Source organism: Triticum urartu, chromosome 1 (assembly GCF_003073215.2).
Source record: "Triticum urartu cultivar G1812 chromosome 1, Tu2.1, whole genome shotgun sequence".
NCBI lineage: Eukaryota > Viridiplantae > Streptophyta > Magnoliopsida > Poales > Poaceae > Triticum > Triticum urartu.
In genome coordinates this window covers 58,546,551-58,570,203 of record NC_053022.1, presented here as the reverse complement: position 1 = coordinate 58,570,203, position 23,653 = coordinate 58,546,551, and the positions used below count along the sequence as shown (strand labels likewise).

Below are 23,653 nucleotides of genomic sequence, written 5' to 3'. Positions count from 1 at the left end.
AGCGCGGGTTTATACCCCTCGCTACTACTATGGCATGTGTCGGGGGGCACGGTAGAGACCGCTTAGTAGTAGCGAGGGTTAAAAACCCGCGCTACTGCTAATTAATAGTAGCGCTTCTTTTTGTGCCTGCTAAGATTCTGTGTATAAGGTTTTCCCTAGTAGTGGGGGTGTATGTGATAGCTTGGCTTATTAGGGATGATAGACTACTCATATCAATAAGGAATTCCTTCTTTTTCGGGAGCCCATTCGGAAAGAACTCCAAAGTTAAGCGTGCCCAGCTTGGAGTAATTTCAGGATGGGTGACCGACCGGAAAGTTGTTTCCGGGAGCGCACGAGTGAGGACAAAGTGCGCACAAAAGACTAGTATTGATCTGTGAAGCCAGTCTAGATCCCTCCAGGAGTAACGACCACTGGTGGGTGTGTCCGGGGCGTTACACCCCCCCCCCCCCCCCAAATTTGTGCCTCTCTCGCCCATCGCCAGTGCACCTCCGGCCGCCACCAGGTAGATCTGCAGCTGCCGCCATCAGCCGTCGGATTCAGCGCATCCGGCCGGCGGCGACCGCGGCTTGCCATGGATTGGTCGGATAGCGAACCGAACAGCCCCGCCAACGTGTCCGTGCCTCACGTAGTTATTGACTCCTCCTATAGCCGCTTGGATCTATCCCGTCAGCGGTTCGCCAGCAATGACACGCCCGGCCGTCGCCTGGGCTCGGCGCTGGCCCAGCGGCTCACCGGCTCACCGTTGTCGGTCATAAAGTGCGACGATTACCCACAGAAGGGCGTGCGCCGCGTTTCTACCACGCCGAAACATCCCGAATGGGTGTTCTTCAAGTGCAAAAAAATGGGCATGTGCTTCTTTTGGTTCGGTTGTGCTCACCGGATTCGACGCATTTTCAGTAGTTCATTGCTTGCTCAAATTTTTGTATAGGAAGGATGGTATTGGGAACAAAAATACATCGATCTATTGATGGCACTAAAATTGATAGATGCTCGTGCACTCCTTGCTAGAATAAAGGCTAGAGATGAGAGTAGATGTGAAGCAACGTCTGCTTTTTCGAAATTGAAGAAAAAAAGTGTGCAAAGCTCGAGAAACCGCAGATCAACAATAAAGACATAAAGAAGATATTAGTCCAACTAGTGGGAGCTGGAAATTAGATATCTTTTAAAATGTCTAATTGTGCTTCTTGTTTTCTTTGGTCTTACTCTTCTATTAAAGAATTGATGAATTATGTATTCTAATGTATCAAAATGTCGTTGAATGAATAAAAGAAATGTGTTTCGGTGGACAAAAAAATGTTTAGATAGGACATCTGGCCGGCCGTGGTGGATTAGATGCGTCCGCGCGTTGAGCGTACGGCCAACGCATCTAGAAAAACAGCCGGACACCGCCCCATTGCCCTACCCAACCGGACAAAATCCGGACAGATGGACGCCCATTTGGGGTCATGCGTTGGAGTTCGCCTTAGTGGTTTAGTGTCCAGTTGGGAGGAGAAAAATAAGAGGAGGATCATGCATGTGAAGAGAGAGAAAAAAAGAAGAACCACAAGGAGGCTTTTGGTTGGTAAGTGGATGTCTGGACTCCGATATAGCTCCCCCATATTTGTCTTGTTTTTGCCGAAAAACGGATGTCCGGACCATTTTCCGGACCGATAATGATATTGTTGGATTGCACAAGTGAACAAATATGTCCGGTTGAATATATACCGGTGTTCTGCGAATTTCCCTTGAAGATGCCCTTAGCAACTAAATTTTTAGTGCAGCACCCTTTTTAATGCATTGGTGCTTAGGTTTTCATTGCTAAGCTCCCTTCATTTAATTAGATGTAGATTTAGAATGTGTTTTCATCTAAGTATACGTGCTTATCATCGTTTCTTTCTGAGTCACTACACTGCTCTTTTTTTAATCATCTTGTCACATCAGATTTCTTGCTTAGTTGACAGCCTTAACATTTGTTGGTGGAGCATTGGAAGGAGCCACTAGTACTCGCTCTTGTGAAAGCAGGAGGTGTGCCTGCAACATGTCTCGCTCTTGCCTGCATGAATGGTGTCCCGGAGGTCCCACATGCCATGATCTCCCATTCCCCATGAGCAGAAAGAAAGCTTAGATAGAAGAGCTATAGCTCCTGCAGTCCTGCATCTGCATGGGAACTTAGCACGAAGACGACCCATAGCTTCGTCCATCCCTCGCTGTAAATTGCGCGCTCCTGCTCCACGTGCATGCCACGAAATGGCCTCAGAGTTTGGAGCACTCTCAGTTCGAGCAATATGCTTACTATTTTATCTTCTCGAGCACTCTCAGTTCGAGAAATGCAGCACCGGCCTCTTAGGTCTTTCCCAGTGCTCCACGGTGTACAGGTGCTAAGGATGCCACATAGGCAGAAATATGATGTGGCAAAGCATTTAAAAAGGAGAGAGAGCATTATGATGACCTCAATAAAAACCAATGCTAAGCACATGGACCTAGGCAAAAAGACTACCAACCAATACATAAAGGAGTTTTATTGCTAAACAATTAAATAGAGGAGGCTTAGCTATAAAACCTAAGCACCAATGCATTGGGGACATTAGTTGCTAAGCATTTTAATGCACTTAGCACCCCACTTTAACACCAATGCATTGGGAGAGGTCTTAGGCCCTCCACTATGTAGGCCAAAATGGATGCCAAATTCACTTTTGAAGTATTTGGCATCGATGCCCTACATTGCCTGACCGGTGCCACATAAATTTTTTCAGGCATCGAAGCACGAACTTGCTCCGGTGCCAAATTAGTCTAAGGCAATAAAAAATACATATCTCACTCTTCTGGCGCACAAACCAACAACTCTACTCAGCTGAGTGTGCTGCATGTGTTGGCTCAATTGGTTTTATATACATGTGGGCCCGTCTTTCAATCGATGCCAAACTATGAACGTTGTGGGAGCGGTGCCAAAACATTTTTACCTGGCATTGGTGTATACGTGGCCTGCTTTTCAGAAATTTAGCACCGGTCATGTAGTGGAAGGCCTTAGTTTGAAGCACTCCCAGTTCGAGCAATACACTATACGATGCTACTGTTCTTTATGGGGGTCGGTGAGGCAGCAGTGCGCCTTCATTAACTCGAAGAGGAACTTTCTTTGTTTGATCGGAAAATATGGCGATTCGACGTTTGGAATCTGCATTTCTGGCGCTAGTTGTCATGAGCCATAGGATGCCCACTGATGCGAAGATGCAGGGCTCAATGATGGATCCTGATAGACGCGCGAAACACACTTTGATGGCGTCTTCGATTTAACCCTTAAATAAAATACTCTCACAGTCCGAAATTACTTTGACGCTTAAAAGAATATATCTAGACACTAGATACATCCGTTTGAGACGGAGAAAGTATCATATAAATTTAATTTTCAAGAACTCATGTCCAAACAAAATTGGGTTTTAATCCTTTATGCCACTAATTGTGTCTTGATACTTAGTTTTATCATTAGGAATTTAAACTGCTCGAAAATGACATCGCTCCTTTTGATGCATGATTAAAAATGCTACTAGACATCATTATTGTCAGCTTAGAGCCCGTTTATCATGTTATATGATCAAAATACCCATTGGCCAACATGTCAGCTTTCCCTCTATCTCACTTTGATAAAGTGTGGGTCCTACTTGGTCCCCAACAACGTTCTTATTTTTCACTAAAATTATTCGCTTGCTTACTTCTGACAAGTAGGCCCCACATTTATCGCTGTGAAATAAAGCAAGCTGACATGTGGATGTAGTGGTAGTTTGGTCATATAACATGGTCAACGCGTTTGACCTGACAGTAATGGTGTCTAATGACATTTTTTAGTAAACATCTAACTGAACGATGGCATTTCTTAGCTGTCTAATAGTATTTTTGAGCAGTTGTAATTTCTAATGACAAAACAGAGTAGTGGGACACAACTAGTGACATAAATGATAAAAATCCAACAAAAAAAGGTCAGTGGCATTAATCTCTTGGAAAATTTATAGAAATAATTCTACTTCATAACAATGATGCCTGGTCTGACATTTTCTTAAAACCATGCATGAGAGCTGCATATGTATAACATATATAGAAGGGAGAAAAACGCCTACACAAATCATAACATAGAAAAAAATAGATCAATGCCCTAAATAACAAAAGGATCACGCCCATGGAGAAAAGATCTAAACCCTAGACTTAACCAGTCAACCAATTGTCCGGATGAACAAACTTGTGGTTGCTAGCGACAACCCAAAGCTTAGCTTTAACTTGGTCAGATTTCTTCCACCAACTATTAAAGAATCCATGCTAATCCTGAAACTTCCTACAACCTTTAATTCGAACCATGTCCAGGTTTTAGATAGTTGTTTTGCATTTTTCGTTCTGTTTTCACCAAATGTAAAATATTGTAATGTGAGGAATGATAAGAGTTTATAACCTGCAATACTAATTGAGTGAAATGACAACTGTGTCATGTGAAAAAAAATTAAAAGACATAACTAAATATTTTGCCAAGAACAGATAAATAGTTTAATCTTGTATTTTCTTAGATAAATTAATAACCTTCAATACTAATTGGCTTGAATGACATTGTCATGTCAAAAAATGAAAAGAGATAAATATATAATTTGCTAGGGAGAGGTAAATAGTTGAATCTTGTATTTTCTTAGATATATAGATTACAGTCACATATTCCATGTCCACATTATTTTCCCAACTTCCGATGAAACTCCAAAGTGCAAAAGCACCCAGAATTATTGGATGAAGGGTTAGGGCTTCTTTGGATTGCAGGAATTCGAAAATGTAGAAAAAAATTGAAATTGAGATGTCGTGTACTCCGCAATATGTGACTTTTGATGATGCACAAGAAAGAACCAAATGAATTTTAGACGACTGGTGACAGAGGGTAGAGAGGAATAGAGTGGAAGTGCATTGGACTTCTCAAAGGAAAAATTAAAATGAGGTCTGAGCTCATATTGAAATTCTGTGGAATGGGTGACATAGAAAAGGATTCCAATCCTAAAATTGAAAGGGCTTCCATAGGAAAGTATCCTTAGGATTCAAATCATCCAAGATTCCTACAAAATCCTGCAATCCTTAGAGGCCTTTAGAGGGTGGTTTTGTATTGCGAGGTACTACAAAAAAAATCTCAAACAATTCATGGGTGTGGATGCTATATATAAATTGATAAAAGCAAGAGAATTCTCTGCCAATATGATCTGATTTGTTCCATGCGAAAACACAAATACGATCAATTTTTCTCCGACCATGTTTGCACGAGACATAAATAGTCATACTTTTTAATGGGTTATTGTCTTGTAACATTCCTACAATATTTAATTGTTTCACATTTCTTGAATGGCCTGAAATACAATACCACTATTGGTTAATTTTAAATGGGTTAGTAAGGCTTATGTTTTAATTTAGATGGTTTCATAGGTCATGGTTCAAAGTATGACCAAGTAAAATAGTCCATGGTTTTAAGTTGTTTTTTTTCCTCCAAAACTACATGCGCATAAATTTCCATGTTTTCTTTATTTTGTTTTCTAAGATTACAATATTGTACTCCCTCCATTCCTAAATATAAGACCTTTTAGTTATTCCAATACGGACTACATACGGAGCAAAATGAGTGAATCTACACTCTAAAATACGTCTATATACATCCGTATGTAGTATATATTGAAATCTCTAAAAGGTCTTATACTTAGAAAAAGAGGGAGTATTACTTATAGTGGTTCTCTAGAAGATTAAGCACTTGCAGGTAGGGTACAACATGGACACATACACATGAACAACCAACAAATAAAAAATCAACATGTTTTTAGCACCAATCTACACATATATAAAATAAATAAATCATCCTCTATTAAAAAATTAATCAAAGGCAAAATATTTCCCCCCATTCATTAATTAAGAGAGGAATAGAGTGTGTTACAAAATAGACTTCCAAAATACATAGGTCGTTACTCTCCTGGTATGATTGTACCCAACTTTTTTCGAACCCGTAGCCACCCAAAGTGATGCATCCTTCTTGATGTTGGCGAACAAGATCATTGAGTGGGTGGGTGGGGGGTCTTATGCTGGAAGGCCCGTGCATTTCTTTCATTCCACGTCCATGAGGTGAGTATGGTGAGGGAGACCATGGCCTTTCTATTTTGGGATATTAGCATCGGACATAGAGACCCACCACTCCTTGATTGAAAGCTTCAAGTGCCATGTTGTGGTGTCGATGTGAACAAGTTGAAGCTATTCCTTGATCATGTGGCGAAGCCTTATAGTGAAATAACATTCGAAGAAAAGGTGGTCCTCGCACTTGCAATGCGGGCATAATCCGCAATTTGGTCAACCCCGGTTGGGCAATCTATCGGCAGTCCGAATGCAATTTTGGATGGACAACCAAGCAAAGAACTTCACCTCGGGGTGCCCAAGATTTCCAAACGGAGTCACTGATGATCGATCTAGTAGCTCCGAGGAATTGAGCATGACCGATCTAGTAGCTCTGAGGAATAGAGCTATTAATTCCTCCATTAATTAGATATGTTTTTTGAGGTTGCTTTAGCCATTGATAACATTAGTAATACCGTATGATATAACACCTCTATTAATAATGGTTGCTCAGATGTTGCTAACAAGCTGATCCAATCATGCTAATTCCTCCATCCAAATATATAGGCCTAATACGTTTTTTGAGGTTGCCTTTGGCCATTGATAAGATTAGTAATATATGGGTTATATGATACAAACATTTACAAACTCCTTTCACATACAAATTTAACGGTAACTTCTGTAACATGCATGTCATATTTATTGTTCTAAATGGTGATCAAAGACAACCTCAAAAAATATATTAGACCCTATATATGTGGATGGAGGGTGTACACTAATATAATTATATTCTAAACACTATCGAGACAAAAAGATCGAGAGCAGGAAGAAAGAAAAGGACAGAGATTCCCCTCCTGAAAGCCAAGCTAAAAGGGGCCACATGTCCCCACCTCCAGGTCAAGGCAGGCCCTCTATACCAATCCACAAGATATCCCACTACCCTTTGTTTTTCCAGTATAAATCTGCGCCCAGGCCTCAGGTGAGCAACATGGAGATGAGCCTTCTGTACCACTAGTAGTGGTACTACTACATCTCCGAAGAATCTACAGAGATCTTCATCCCCAACTCGGCGGCAGGCAAGATCTAACGCACCATCCATTTCCTTTCCTCCTCTCAAGGCTATTGTTCTTCATGATGGAGCCTCATTTTTTTACTGGATGTAGTAAGCTAGGTGCGGATGCTCTTGATCCCTTGTATTTTCTCACCACTACGTATGTCTTGGATGTAAAATGTAAGTTTTTAAAGAGAGAAAGTTTATTAGTTATCTCTTGCCTATGTATAACTTTGTCAACGTCCATGTTTTTCCAAGTTCTAACCTCTATCTTTTCACAACAACAGAAGTATGTCCCAGAGATTAAGATAGTCAGCTGAAGATAAATGTTGTATCAGCTATTTCTTGTCTGCAGATAAAAATTTCGCCATGCATGTCTTGTTCTTCGAAATTCCAACCCCTATGTCTTCTTGATGCTCTAGCACTAAATCATGCACCTTGCTAGTTCTGTATTTCCCCGCTTCTGTTTAACCCTTATCTTTCTTATAGTGGATCTTAACTGATGAGTTCATGAAATGACCATGATGTAACATGTGCATTTGCTTGCATTCGTGCAGTGATTGTTTCCAAGATGGCCAGTGATGAGGATTCACTAGATGATCAAAACCCTAGATCTTGGACCGTTAGCAACACTAGTGCTGTGAGTTAATGCTACCTTTACTTTCAGAAAGGAAAGAGTGTACCATGCACCTACCGTTTTGATGTTACTATGTATTCTTTTTATTTTGATTTCTCAGATTAACAAGACAGAAGAAGCATCCAGCACGGTCCAGGATCATCACCCACAAAAAGCAGTAGTGAACTTCTTAAAGGATGACAATACCACCAAAACGATCCATGAGCAATGGCAAGCAAAAGCTAAGGTTGCGTCGTAGCCTATAAGCCGGTGTTATCCCGACTGAGCTTTCTATTATCCTAAACTCTCCCATATGCCTATAGTTAAATCATTTTCTGGCCACTCCTCATGCCAGAATTAATGTTCTTGACCTTGTAAGGCCTTTTCTTGACCTTGTAAGGCCCTCCCCTTACGTTTCTCGTGCCGCCGGGTGTCTCCAACCTCACACTTTCTCCCCCCTTCTATCCCTCCTGAGCTATCTCCATGCATATTTTGTCTAGCAATCTAGATGAGACATGAGAGATGATATTGGAATAAAAGTCTGTGGTAAATTAAATTTTTATTTCCATGTGAGTGCTACTATATTTTATGGCCTGATTTGTCCCTACAAACACAAAATATAAGTGAACATATTCATCAATCGCCTCTCATTTGAATATGGGTGTGTGTGTGATCTTGCAACTTGTGCAAAGGAACGGCTTTTCACACCTAGCTAATTGAGCTTTTAATTCTTGGGGTGATCATGTGTAAGCTTGTACTATATGCATGTGTGTTCCCATGGATGTGTGCATGGGGAGGCAGAGTGCAGGTTATCTTTTGTCTTGTTTATCAGGGCATATCAGGGGCGCAACATATATATGTAGGCTTTTCTAATCTTCTCCGGGGAAATCATTTTGTTGCATTAACTGCTTATACCTGCAGGCTTTTCAAATCTTCCCCGGGGAAATCATTGCATTGCACTACGCCACTACCTGCATATAAGTTCAGGCTTTCCTGCTGCAGACTTTTGTATCTCCGCATGTGGCTGTCAAACCGCTCGTGTGACACCACCAAATCATGCAATCTGATATGGTATCCAAAGTTTCAGGGACCGCTATTTTGTCACGTTCTCAAAAACAAATTCCACAATAGTTAAAATCTAAGCCGTCGAATGAGGAATGGACGGCTGGATGGTCTTCTTCTTCCTCGAACTGTTTCCTCCCCACGTCCGAATCTGTTTGAACGCTCTAATTTGTTTGAAGAAAGACTCCTACGTCCTTCCAGGCGATGGAGCCAGCCACTGAAGGCCAACCTGGCACTTGAATGCTCACAGTTCGCGTACACACACATGCACACAGTCACTGTGTAACACCACTGGCGCACACTACCCTCGACGTGACACTTCCACTATTCCACGTAGCAAGCCTGCTGCATGCGCTGCGGTTCATGATCCATCTGGTCGTGCCGTCTACCAACTGATGGATGGCCGGATGGATGGATGGACGGACGATCGAGCGGACGGGTCGTAGATAGATTCCCCCTGCCATGGCCGTCCATGCCGAGTTACAGTGTACTTTGCCATGGTTTTCGGCCCGTGCTCGTTTGTGTATGTGCGTGCACACACACACCCGTCATTTCACACATGTGCATGGCAGGACATGTCATGCACGCACGTATGGTGCGCGTACTGTTTGCCCACCACGGTTGCCAAAAGTACACGCGTACCGGCTAGCAGCTAACCATACCTTCTCCTCCGTGCGCGTGGGCGTCTGGATATTTGGTTGGTTCTGTTGGTGTGAATTCTACTCCCCAAAAAAGAGAAAATTACATTGATCGTCATGTGACGTTTTTTCTATGGTAGTATGTGTCTCATTAATATAATGAAAGTCCAAGCAAGAAATCATTATTGTCACACTTGACTTTGAGAAAGCCTTTGATTTAATTGAACATGAGCTCATTCTGAATATCATGAAGGCTATAGGCTTTGGTCAGAAATGGATTGGGTGATAGGATGCATCTTTGGTTTAGGAACTTTGGTTGTTTTGCTTAATGACATATCAGGAAGATTTTTCACTGCAAAAGGGGGATAAGACAGGGTGATCCTCTCTCACCTTTGCTATTTTGTCTTAGCTGCTGATCTTCTTCAATCCATTCTTAATGAAGCTATGAGGAACAACATCATCACAGCTCCCCTGAGAAGCAGCTCATGCCCTGATTTTCCAGTAGTGCAATATGATGATGATACAATTCTGGTACTGCCTGCTGATATCACTCGAGTGAACTAGATCAGAAATCTCTTGCTACACTTCACTAGACAAACTAGACTTAAAGTGAGTTATCACAAATCTGTGATCATCCCAACCTATGTGAGTGATGCAAAGCTTGAAATCATGAAGAGCACTTTGGGATGTCAATTAGGCTCTTTCCCCTTCACTTACTTGGGCTTGCCTCTTAGCACCCATAAACTAAAGATTGAAGATTTTACTACCATGATGCAAAGAATAGAAAGAAGAATTTCAGGATGCTCAACCCTAATTTTCTATGATGCTAGATTGCAGCTTATCAAATTAGTATACTCCTCTCTACCAACCTATTTCATGCGTTCCTTGGCTTTGCCTTTGGGTGTAGTAGAGCAAATTAACAAGAATCTGAAACACTGTCTCTGGAGGAAATTTGGTTTTGAAGAAATGGGGACAACCATGATTGCTTGGGATTTAGTCTGTCAGCCAAAAACTTAGGAAGGTCTAGGAGTACTGGATTTAGTTAATCAGAACACCTTTTCTTCTCAAGAATCTTCATAAGCTTTTCAACAAGGAAAATCTGCCATGGGTGAATCTTTTATGGGAAACATAGTACTCAAATGCACCACCCACTGGTAAAATTAAAGGGTCTTTCTGGTGAAGATCACTTTTGAAATTTATTCCCCTGTATAAGGAAATTGCTTGATTCATTGGATCAGGGAAGACAGTTCTTTTCTAGGAAGATGGCTAGAAAGGACAACCACTTGTAAATCAATAACCCGAGCTAAACTCTTATGCTATCCTCAACAAGATATTGGTGGAAGGTATGCGTAACGGACATGAGTTTGTTGATCAGTTTCATAGACCTTTGTCCTCTCAAGCTCACTCGCAATTCGACTCCCTAAACTAGTCACTCAATCAGCTTAATCTTTTTGACAGGAATGACTCTTAGTCATACACTTGGAGCAAGACTCAATATTCTTCTAGGCAAGTATACAAACACATCATGGGCAACTCTGACTCTCACAGGCTATGGAAGTGTGCAAGTAGAATTAGAAACAAAATATTCTTATGTCTTGCCCTTTATGACAGAGTGAGTGCTAGGGGACTGCTTAAATGGAAATCTTTCATCATTCCCTCCTATAATTGTGCTGTGTGTAATGAAAACTGCGAGGAAAGCATTCATCTCCTATGGGATTGCACATTCGCTAAACAATGCTGGTTTACAATTTCACCAAGCAAACAGAGAGACATTTCCTTCTATGATGAAGTGCTGCTCCTGCACCAAACTCTACCAAAGAACATTGCCATGGACATCATCATTTTGGGCTGTTGGAATATATGGTTGGAAAGAAATGGGATATTGTTCTAGAATGAGGTGTCAAGTCTTAGGCCTTGGAAGTACAAGTTGAAGCAATATCTTATGCTGGTCAAGCACACGACCAAAGCTAAGAATCTAGATGCCCTAGATCAGTGGATTGAATATCTGTTTTGAGTAGCAGTCTCTAATTTCTTTCTTTCACATGTTAGAGAAAACTGGCATTGGTTAGCTGCAGATTTTTTCTGCATGTATTATGTTTGTAAATAATTTTACTTATATAAATGAAAATATAACGTAGAACAATTGGTCTACAGTTCAAGATTAAAAAAGTCAAGTTACAATTCAGGTATACACTGACACGTGACAAAATTAAAAAGATAACAGAATATTAGTCTTTGCATGAAGGACCATCAGGAAAGAAGTAAAATAGAATCAAAAGTGAAGAATCCCCTGATCTTGACGCCAACGCCCGTCACTTGTCTCCAACACCAATGTAGCAGCCACGAAAGAAAAATATGATGGGTCACCTCTTCACTCGAGTGAAGGAAATATGCCCTAGAGGCAATAATAAAGGTGTTACTTATATTTCCTTATATCATGATAAATGTTTATTATTCATGCTAGAATTGTATTAACCGGAAACTTAGTACATGTGTGAATACATAGACAAACAGAGTGTCACTAGTATACCTCTACTTGATTAGCTCATTGAATCAATGATGGTTATGTTTCCTGACCATAGACAAGAGTTGTCACATGATTAACGGGATCACATCATTAGAGAATGATGTGATTGACTTGACCCATCCGTTAGCTTAGCACGATGATCGTTTAGTTTGTTGCTATTGCTTTCTACATAACTTATACATGTTCCTATGACTATGAGATCATGCAACTTCCGAATACCGGGGGAACACTTAGTGTGCTATCAAACGTCACAACGTAACTGGGTGACTATAAAGATGCTCTACAGGTGTCTCCGATGGTGTTTGTTGAGTTGGCATAGATCGAGATTAGGATTTGTCACTTCGAGTATCGGAGAGGTATCTCTGGGCCCTCTCGGTAATGCACATCACTATAAGCCTTGCAAGCAATGTAACTAATGAGTTAGTTGCGGGACGATGCATTACGAAACGAGTAAAGAGACTTGCCGGTAACGAGATTGAACTAGGTATTGAGATACCGACGATTGAATCTCGGGCAAGTAACATACCGATGACAAATGGAACAACGTATGTTGTTGAGCAGTTTGACCGATAAAGATCTTCGTAGAATATGTAGGAACCAATATGAGCATCCAGGTTCCGCTATTGGTTATTGACCGGACATGAGTCTCGGTCATGTCTACACAGTTCTCGAACCCGTAGGGTCCGCACGCTTAACGTTCATTGACGATTGGTATTATGAGTTTATGTGTTTTGATGTACAGAAGGTAGTTTGGAGTCCCAGATTTGATCACAGACATGACGAGGAGTCTCGAAATGGTCGAGACATAAAGATTGATATATTAGAAGCCTATGTTTGGACATCGGAATGGTTCCAGATGAGTTCGGGCATTTTCCGGAGTACCGGGAGGTTACCAAAACCCCCCGGGGAGTATATGGGCCTTATTGGGGCTTAGTGGAATAGAGGAGAGGAAGGGAAAAGGTGGGAGGCGCGCCCCCTAGCCCAATCCGAATTGGGTGGGGGCCGCCCCCCTTTCCTTCCTTCTCTCCTCCCCTTCCTTCTCTCCTACTCCTAATATTTGGAAGGGGGAATCCTACTCCCGGTGGGAGTAGGACTCCCCTAGGGCGCGCCATAGAGGGCCGGCCCTCCCCCCTCCTCCACTCCTTTATATACGGGGGAGGGGGCACCCCATAGACACACAAGTTGAAATTATTGCGTTCCCCAATAGTGGCATCCGAGCCAGGTCTATGCATAGATGTTATATGCACGAGTAGAACACAAAGGAGTTGGGCGTGGGTATATACATATTTCTTGCCGTCACTAGTTGATTCTTGATTCAACGGTATTGTTGGATGAAGCGGCTCAGACTGACATTACGCGTACGCTTACGCGAGACTGGTTCTACCGACGTGCTTCGCACACAGGTGGCTAGTGGGTGTCAGTTTCTCCAACTTCAGTTGAATCGGATTCAATGAATAGGGTTCTTTCTGAAGATCAAAAAGCAATCACTATACCATGTTCTGGTTTTTGATGCGTAGGTAAGAATGGTTCTTGCTCAACCCGTAGCAGCCACGTAAAACTTGCAACAACAACGTAGAGGACGTCTAACTTGTTTTTGCAGGGCATGTTGTGATGTGATATGGTCAAAACATGATGCTAAATTTTATTGTATGAGATGATCATGTTTTGTATGAGAGTTATCGGCAACTCGTAGGATCCATATGGTTGTCGCTTTATTATATGAAATTCAATCGCCATGTAATTGCTTTACTTTATCACTAAGCGGCAGCGATAGTCGTAGAAGCAATAGTTGGCGAGACGACAACGATGCTTCGATGGAGATCAGGGTGTCAAGCCGGTGACGATGGTGATCATGACGGTGCTTTGGAGATGGAGATCAAAGGCACAAGATGATGATGGCCATATCATATCACTTATATTGATTGCATGTGATGTTTATCCTTTATGCATCTTATTTTGCTTAGTTCGGCGGTAGCATTATAAGATGATCTCTCACTAAATTTCAAGGTACAAGTGTTCTCCCTGAGTATGCACCGTTGCTACAGTTCGTCGTGCCGAGACACCACGTGATGATCAGGCGTAATAAGCTATACATTCACATACAACGGGTGCAAGCCAGTTTTGCACATGTACAATACTCGGGTTAAACTTGACGAGCCTATTATATGCAGATATGGCCTCGGAACACTGAGACCGAAAGGTCAAGCGTGAATCATATAGTAGATATGATTGTTGGGGAACGTAGTAATTTCAAAAAAATTCCTACGCACACGCAAGATCATGGTGATGCATAGCAACGAGACGGGAGAGTGTTGTCCACGTACCCTCGTAGACCGAAAGCGGAAGCGTTAGCACAACGTGGTTGATGTAGTCGTACGTCTTCACGATCCGACTGATCAAGTACCGAACGTACGGCACCTCCGAGTTTAGCACACGTTCAGCCCGATGACGTCCCTCGAACTCCCATCCAGCCGAGTGTTGAGGGAGAGTTTCGTCAGCATGACGGCGTGGTGACGATGATGATGTTCTACCGACGCAGGGCTTCACCTAAGCACCGTTACAGTATTATCGAGGTGGACTATGGTGGAGGGGGGCACCGCACACGGCTAAAAGATCAAACGATCAATTGTTGTGTCTTTGGGGTGCCCCCTGCCCCCGTATATAAAGGAGCAAGGGGGGTGCGGCCGACCTAGAGAGGGGCGCGCCAGGAGGAGTCCTACTCCTACCGGGAGTAGGACTCCCCCCTTTTCCTTGTTGGACTAGGAGAGAGAGGGGAAAGAGGTGGAGGAGAAGAAGGAAGGGGGGCGCCGCCCCCTCTCCTTGTCCTATTTGGACTAGGGGGAGGGGCGCGGCCCTTGCCCTGGCCGCCACTCCTCTCTTTCCACCAAGGCCCACTAAGGCCCATTAAGCCCCCGGGGGGTTCCGGTAACCTCCTGGTGATGAAGCTATGTACCTAGGGTAGGGTCATGGACCTGTCCTAACTGCCCTACCCAAGGACATCTCTAGAAGAAATCACCTTTCAATCGACTTGGAGGTGTTCCACTCGACAGAATCGAAGACACTCGACCAAGAAGCAATCACTCGACCAAGACCCAACCACTTGACGGCCAGGAGACCTAAAGTCACTCCACACACTAATGGTCGGTCATTAAGTAGCTTTTATGGTCATCATAGCACTTTATTACTAGCGTTACCAGTAACGCCCTGCCTTAATGTACATTGAACCCTTTGTAACGTGGGCTGGCCGGGGTCCTGGCGCACTCTATATAAGCCACCCCCTCCTTCGAGACAAGGGTTCGCACCTCTGTAATTCATATTCACATAATCCAGTCGACCGCCTCCGGGCTTCGAGACGTAGGGCTATTACTTCCTCTGAGAAGGGCCTGAACTCATAAACCTTGCGTACTTACAACTTCTCCATAGCTAAGATCTTGCCTCTCCATACTTACCCCCCTACACTACTGTCAGACTTAGGACCACGACAGTTGGCACCCACCATGGGGCAGGTGTTTTAGCGTTTGTTGGAGGAGTTGCGACCTTTTCCGACCCGAATCATCATGGTTTTCTGCGGAGTTTCGGTGGAGGGCCGCGAGATCCGTCTCGGCGCGCTCGCGTTCATCGTCGACGACTCTGCTTGGCTCCAGGAGACTCCGCTCGACGTGGACGCACTCCCTGTTCGTGGGGCAATGCACTTTAGCGCGTGCGTCCGCGGCGTTCTCCTGCGGCAACCGTCGACCCCCTACTGGTCGGCTCCTGTGTTGTCCTCCCTCCCCGTTTCCCGCCGGCGCAAGCGTTCCGGTCGATCGAGACTTCAGCGGTGGGTGAGACACGCGGTGGCACGTCAGTCGGCCACCCCTCAAGTCGCGGCAATCGAGCCTGACGAATCCCTCTACGGCCTGTTCGACCTGTCGACTGGCTCCGCAGAGGCCGCATCCGAGTGCGATAGCAGCGACCCGGCGGCGGAGGTTCTGATGGTCGATGGACCGCCCAGTCCTCCCGGTTTTCCCCGCATCGACGGAGGCGCGGGTGGAGGCGACCCATCGCGTCTCCATGAGGAGTATCTTCCCGAGCCTCTCACGTCTCTGCAGAGAGAAGAACTTCGCCGCCGGAACGTGGATGCACTGCACACTCCTATCGTTGGAGAAACCCCCGAGGCTCGCGCCTTGGAGGACGCGCGCCTGGCAAACTTGGCCGAGCACACTCGACTGGAGAATCTCCAGCGAGCACTCGACGAGCGTGTGCGACAACGGGTTCCCGAATCCAGTCGACGTCAGCTCTTCCCGCCCCCGCAGGTATATCGAACTCCGATTCAGAATTTAGCAGCTGCGGCCCGTATAGCGGAGTCGATTCAGCCTTCCCAGTCGGAGGCTGGCAGAGGCTTGCTGCAGATCAGAGCGTTACTCCGAGCAGAAGGAGATCAGAATTCCGCTGTTTCTCAGTCGCGGAACAGGATTCACAACAGACCCGTTGCCTCGGACACAGTCCAGTCGGTTCACAGCCCGAGATCGCCCCTGAGGCGTGAGGGACGTTAAGGCCGGCGTGACCAGTATGGGAACCATGAGCAGTATGATCACCGAGTCGATCATGACGGTCGACGTCGAGTGCCCACGCCTCCCCCGAGGAGCTGGTCGTATGTGCCTCGCCAACAGGATGACAGGCGCCCTCATAGTGGTGGGCGAAGGATTCCAGTCGACCCCAGAGGGCCAGGCTTTGACGCGAGATCCATTCTCGTCCAAGGTTTGGTCGACAGGAACAGGGCTCACCGAGAAGGTCACGACAGAGATGCACCTACCAGCAGCAGAGTACATGTTTCAGGGCCAGAGTGCTTTAGTAGAGCCATCAGGGCCGCTGTGATTCCTCCCAACTTCAGGTTGGCGACTGGAGTCAGTAAGTTCACTGGTGAGTCCAAGCCCGATACTTGGCTTGAGGACTACCGAGTGGCCTTCCAGATTGGCGGCGACAATGATGAAGTGGCCATGAAGCACCTGCCTCTCATGTTGGAGGGCTCGGCCAGAGCGTGGCTGAACCAGTTAGCACCTAGCAGCATTTACACTTGGGAAGATCTCTCCCGAGTGTTCGTCACCACATTTAAAGGCACATGCAAGCGACCGGCAGGGCTGACGGAACTGCGGTCTTGCGTGTAGAAGCCGAATGAAACTTTGAGGGATTACATCCAGAGGTGGATCACGTTACATCACTCGGTGGAGAATGTGCCTGACCACCAAGCAGTTTGTGCCTTCAAGGAAGGCGTCAAGTACAGAGAACTGAATTTCAAATGTGCCTGACCACCAAGCAGTTTGTGCCTTCAAGGAAGGCGTCAAGTACAGAGAACTGAATTTGAAATTCGATCGAACCGGTGATATGTCCCTGAATTGGATGATGGAGATTGCCACCAAGTACGCTAATGGTGAAGATGAGGATCGACTCCGGAGTGGCAAGCTCAAGTCAGTCGCCCAAGAAACCGGAGGAAATTCCAATTGGAAACAGAAGCGGAAAGCCGAGCCAGCGGCTCCCGGGGAAGTCTTGGCTTTAACCCAAGGAAAGTTTAAAGGGAAACCTAAAGGGCCTTGGAACCCCAAAAAGGTTAAAGACCAGGACGAAAATGATGTGTTAGACTTACCATGTCTCGTCCACACAAAGAAAGATGAAGAGGGTAATTTCATTTACCCGAAACATACCACTCGACAGTGTCGACTCTTGATCCAGCAGTTCCAGGGCAAGCAGCCCAAAGGTAAGGAAAAGGAGTCGGACAAGGTCGAGGACAAAGAAGACAGTGACGACGGATACCCTCAGGTCAATTCCACTCTGATGATTTTTGCCGATGTTGAAAGCAAAAGTCGACTGAAAGTTATTAACCGAGAGGTGAATATGGTCGCTCCGGTGACACCTAGTTACCTGAAATGGTCTCAGACTGCCATAACATTCGACCAGTCCGACCACCCAACGCACATCGCCACCCCTGGGAGGCAAGCTTTGGTGGTCGACCCAGTTGTTGAAGGCACTCGACTGACCAAAGTCCTAATGGATGGTGGCAGTGGTTTGAACATATTGTATGCTGAGACGTTGAAAGGGATGGGCATTCTGATGTCCAGACTCAGTGCCAGCAACATGAGTTTCCATGGGGTCATTCCTGGGAAGAAGGCTGAATCACTCGACCAGATTGCTCTTGATGTGGTTTTCGGTGATTCCAAGAATTACCGCAAAGAGAAGTTGACATTTGAAGCTGTAGACTTCCAGAGTGCCTATCATGCTATTTTGGGCAGGCCGGCTTATGCACGCTTCATGGCCCGACCGTGTTATGTGTATCTCAAACTGAAGATGCCTGGCCCCAAAGGTGTGATCACTATTACGGGCAATCGTAAGAAAGCAGAAGAATGTTTTTAGAAAGGTTCGAAGATCGCCGATGCTCAGATGGCAGTGGTGGAGTTGCAGGAATACCAGAAGACTGCAGACCCGAGTGATTTGTTGCGAGCTAAGAAGCCCGCTACAGAGTCAGCTTTTCAGTCGACTGGCGATACGAAGACAACTCACATCCACCCGACCGACCCCAGCGCTGCTCCAACTCATATCTCGACAACACTCGACTCCAAATAGGAAGAAGCGCTCATCCAGTTCCTCCGTGAGAACTGGGACATTTTCGCATGGAAGCCCTCTGACATGCCGGGTGTTCCCAGGGAGCTGGCTGAGCACCGCCTAAGAGTCGACTCAAAAGTAAAACCTGTCAAGGAACATCTCCGACGGTCCGCCGTCCAGAAGAGAAAGGCCATTGGCGGAGAGGTAGCTCGGCTCTTAGCGGCAGAGTTCATCCGAGAAATCTACCACTCCGAGTGGCTCGCCAATGTTGTCATGGTCCCCAAGAAGGACAAGTCACTTCGCATGTGCATTGACTTTAAACATATCAATCGGGCCTGCCCGAAAGATCATTTTCCTCTCCCCCGCATCGACCAGATAGTCGACTCGACTGCGGGGTGTGAGCGACTGTCTTTTTTAGACGCCTATTCCAGGTACCATCAGATCCGTCTGTATGGGCCTGACGAGATCAAAACAGCTTTCATCACTCCATTCGGGTGCTTCTGTTATGTTACCATGCCATTCGGCCTCAAGAATGCTGGAGGCACATTCATGAGGATGATTCAGAAGTGTTTGCTCACCCAAATCAGTCGGAATGTGGAGCCGTACATGGATGATATTATGGTCAAGTCACGGAAGGGTTCCGACCTGCTGACTGACCTTGCTGAAACCTTTGCCAACCTCAGAAGGTTCGATATCAAGCTTAATCCATAAAAATGCACATTCGGGGTTCCTGGCGGAAAGTTACTCGGTTTTCTCGTTTCCGAACGAGGAATCGACGCCAATCTAGAAAAAGTTGGTACTATACTCCGAATGAAAAGTCTTGTGCGAGTGCACGATGTTCAGAAGCTTACTGGTTGCTTGGCCGCCCTAAGTCGATTCATATCTCGTCTCGGTGAAAAGGCATTGCCTCTTTACCGATTGATGAAGAAGTCTGACAAGTTCGAGTGGACTCCTGAAGCTGACGCAGCGTTCGCAGAGCTCAAAGCTCTGCTCTCCACCCAGCCGGTGCTTGCTGCCCCAATCAGCAAGGAGCCTTTGCTGCTTTACATTGCAGCCACAGGACAAGTCGTCAGTACGGTACTTACGGTCGAGCGGGAAGAAGAAGGGAAAACCTTCAAAGTTCAGCGCCCAGTGTATTATATTTCTGAAGTCTTGACCCCATCGAAGCAAAGATATCCTCATTATCAGAAGCTCGTATATGGGATTTATATGACCACAAAGAAAGTTGCCCACTACTTCTCTGATCATTCCACTATAGTCGTCAGCGACGCTCAGTTGTCAGAGATCTTGCATAACAGGGACGCAACTGGTCGAGTGGCAAAATGGGCGATTGAACTCCTTCCTCTAGATATCAAGTTTGAGGCAAAGAAAACTATCAAGTCCCAGGCAATCGCGGATTTCGTCGCCGAGTGGATTGAACAACAACTGCCGACTCAGGTTCACTCGGAGCATTGGACCATGTTCTTCGACGGTTCCAAGATGCTAAATGGTTCAGGCGCCGGAGTAGTGTTGGTCTCCCCCAGAGGAGATAAACTCAGATATGTTCTTCAAATCCACTTTGATTCCTCTAACAACGAGGCAGAATATGAAGCACTTTTATATGGGTTGCGCATGGCCATTTCACTTGGCGTCCGTCGCCTCATGGTCTATGGCGACTCAGATTTGGTGGTTAATCAAGTGATGAAGGAATGGGACGTCAGAAGTCCAGCCATGACTGGTTATTGCAATGCAGTGAGAAAGTTGGAGAAGAAATTCGAGGGGTTAGAGCTTCATCACATACCCCGACTGAAAAATCAAGCAGCTGATTATCTGGCAAAAATAGGTTCCAAAAGAGAAGCCATTCCCAGCAATGTGTTTTTGGAACACATCCACACACCATCAGTCCAGGAGGATCCCTTCACTGAAGAGGCCCCGCAGCCAAAAAGCACCACAGATCCGACTGAAGTTGAAGTTCCAGCTGTGGTTGACCTGATCATGGAAGTCTTGGTTATCACTCCCGTCTGGACAGAACCGTACATCACGTACATCCTAAGGAAAGAACTCCCAGAAGACGAAGAAGAGGCTCGACAGATCGTCCGTCGATCCAAGGCCTTTACAGTCATAAAGGGACAGTTATATAGAGAAAGCGCGACTGGGGTCGGCCAGAAGTGTATTACACCAGAAGAAGGACAGATGATCCTTAACGATATCCACTCGGGGACCTGTGGTCATCATGCATCCTCTCTGACCATTGTGGCTAAAGCATACCGAGCGGGGTTCTACTGGCCAAGAGCCAATGAGATGGCAAAAGAGATAGTCGACAAATGTGAAGGATGTCAGTATTACTCCAATATGCCGCACAAGCCCGCGTCAGCCCTGAAAACCATTCCACTCGTCTGGCCCTTCGCTGTTTGGGGGCTAGACATGGTTGGACCACTGAGAACAGGCAGGAGCGGCTTCACTCATGTGCTAGTAGCAGTCGACAAGTTCACCAAATGGATTGAAGCCAAGCCTATCAAGAATCTCGATGCTTGCACCGCTATCAGTTTCATCAGAGAGTTGATATTCAGATATGGAGTTCCGCATAGCATCATCATGGACAATGGATCAAACTTCGATTCTGACAAATTCAGGGCCTTTTGCGCCTCTCAGGGCACTCGGGTCGACTATGCTTCGGTCGCTCACCCCCAGTCGAATGGGCAAGCAGAAAGGGCAAACGTCCTAATTCTCAAAGGACTGAAACCTCGATTGATGCGCGATCTCAAGCACGCAGCAGGTGCATGGGTCGACGAGCTTCCATCAGTCCTTTGGGGATTGTGGACAACCCCGAATCGATTGACCGGAAGAACCCCATTCTTTCTGGTCTACGGAGCCGAGGCAGTCTTACCGAGTGACCTGCTTCACAACGCTCCCCGAGTCGAGCTCTACTCTGAAGATGAAGCAGAACAAGCCCGGCAGGACGCAGTCGACCTCCTAGAAGAAGAAAGAGAAATGGCCTTGATTCGATCGACCATCTATCAGCAAGACTTGCGTCGATTCCATGCCAGAAACATGAAGAGCCGAGCCTTCCAAGAAGGAGACTTAGTCCTCCAAGTGGATCAGCAGAAACCACACAAGCTCGCTCCTGCTTGGGAAGGCCCCTTCATAGTCACCAGAGTCCTCCACAATGGAGCATACCACCTCTACAATGTCGATTGCCAGATTGATGAGCCACGAGCCTGGAATGCGGAGCTACTCCGCCCCTTTTATACTTGAATTCTCACTCGGATGAGATGTAATAAGAAAAACTCCTGTAGTTTATTTATCAAAGACAAGAGCGTTATAATTTTCCCAGTGATTATTATTGTTTTTGTTTGCGTAAGAAATCCCCCAGTGGGTGGCTTAGCTGCGGATCCGCTTCGCCTAAGTTTGTAAAAACAGTTTCCTACTGAGTGGCGAGCCAGCCCTCCCACTCGGGGGCTTAGCTGCGAATCCATTTCGCCTTAGTATTTAAAAAATCCTACCGAGTGGAGAGCAATCCTCCCACTCGGGGGCTTAGCTGCAGTCCAGTACTCGCCTAAGTTCCCTCACTTGGAGACTTAGCTGCAGTCCGGCACTCGCCTAAGTTTGAAAAAATCCTACCGAGTGGAGAGCAATCCTCCCACTCGGGGGCTTAGCTGCAGTCCAGTACTCGCCTAAGTTCTCTCACTTGGAGACTTAGCTGCAGTCCGGCACTCGCCTAAGTTTGAAAAAATCCTACCGAGTGGAGAGAAATCCTCCCACTCGGGGGCTTAGCTGCAGTCCAGTACTCGCCTAAGTTCTCTCACTTAGAGACTTAGCTGCAGTCCGGCACTCGCCTAAGTTTGAAAAAATCCTACCGAGTGGAGAGCAATCCTCCCACTCGGGGGCTTAGCTGCAGTCCAGTACTCTCCTAAGTTCTCTCACTTGGAGACTTAGCTGCAGTCCGGCACTCGCCTAAGTTTGAAAAAAATCCTACCGAGTGGAGAGCAATCCTCCCACTCGGGGGCTTAGCTGCGAATCCGTTTCGCCTAAGTATTTAAAAAATCCTACCGAGTGGAGAGGAATCCTCCCACTCGGGGGCTTAGCTGCAGTCTAGTACTCGCCTAAGTTCTCTCACTTGGAGGCTTAGCTGCAGTCCGGCACTCGCCTAAGTTTGAAAAAATCCTACCGAGTGGAGAGCAATCCTCCCACTCGGGGGCTTAGCTGCAGTCCAGTACTCGCCTAAGTTCTCTCACTTGGAGACTTAGCTGCAGTTCGGCACTCGCCTAAGTTTGAAAAAATCCTACCGAGTGGAGAGCAATCCTCCCACTCGGGGGCTTAGCTACAGTCCAGTACTCGCCTAAGTTCTCTCACTTAGAGACTTAGCTGCAGTCCGGCACTCGCCTAAGTTTGAAAAAATCCTACCAAGTGGAGAGCAATCCTCCCACTCGAGGGCTTAGCTGCAGTCCAGTACTCGCCTAAGTTCTCTCACTTAGAGACTTAGCTGCAGTCCGGCACTCGCCTAAGTTTGAAAAAAATCCTACCGAGTGGAGAGCAATCCTCCCACTCGGGGGCTTAGCTGCAGTCCAGAACTCGCCTAAGCACGAAACACACCTCAATCCTCAAGGACGACGAGGGGCAGGTCGACTGCCACCTTCTCCTGGGGAGCTTCGCCACAAATACAATGCACGATTCATCCCGCTCTACAGTAACAAGGTGTGGGTCGACCGCCGCCTTCCCCTGGAGAGCTTCGCCACAAATACGATGCGCACTCCGTCGCCGACCCGCAAGGGCGACAAGACATGGGTCGACTGCTTCCCTCTCCTTCGGAGCTGCGCTGCGAATACAAAATTTGTCTCGAATGAAGAATGGGTTCACTCAGCAGGAGATTCATAAAGATATTCAACGGTAAACCAAGTTCAGATAAATTCTAAAGGTTCCGGATCACAGATCGAAGTACTCGGGCATGCAGCCCGAAAAAGTTTAACGGTTACAAAAACCACTTGGCATTCCGAGGCAAATTTAAGGTGGGACATAAGAGTTTGTTCACTCCGCGGGAGGAGGGCTGGCAGGCTCGACGAACTCGTCCAGGTCGACGCCATCAGCAATCCGAGTGGCAGAAGCAATGAAAGTCTCCATAAAAG

At 46.0% G+C, this 23,653-nt stretch overlaps 1 protein-coding gene across 1 annotated transcript; it reads left to right on the top strand.

Moving 5' to 3' along the window:
- Positions 1-7,166: 7,166 nt before the first annotated feature.
- LOC125505936 lies at positions 7,167-8,313 on the top strand. The gene is made up of 3 exons (XM_048670866.1): positions 7,167-7,315; positions 7,693-7,775; positions 7,873-8,313. The coding sequence occupies exons 1-3, from the start codon at positions 7,216-7,218 to the stop codon at positions 8,008-8,010; spliced, it is 321 nt and encodes a 106-aa protein (XP_048526823.1). The 5' UTR covers positions 7,167-7,215; the 3' UTR covers positions 8,011-8,313.
- The last annotated feature ends 15,340 nt before the right edge of the window (positions 8,314-23,653 follow it).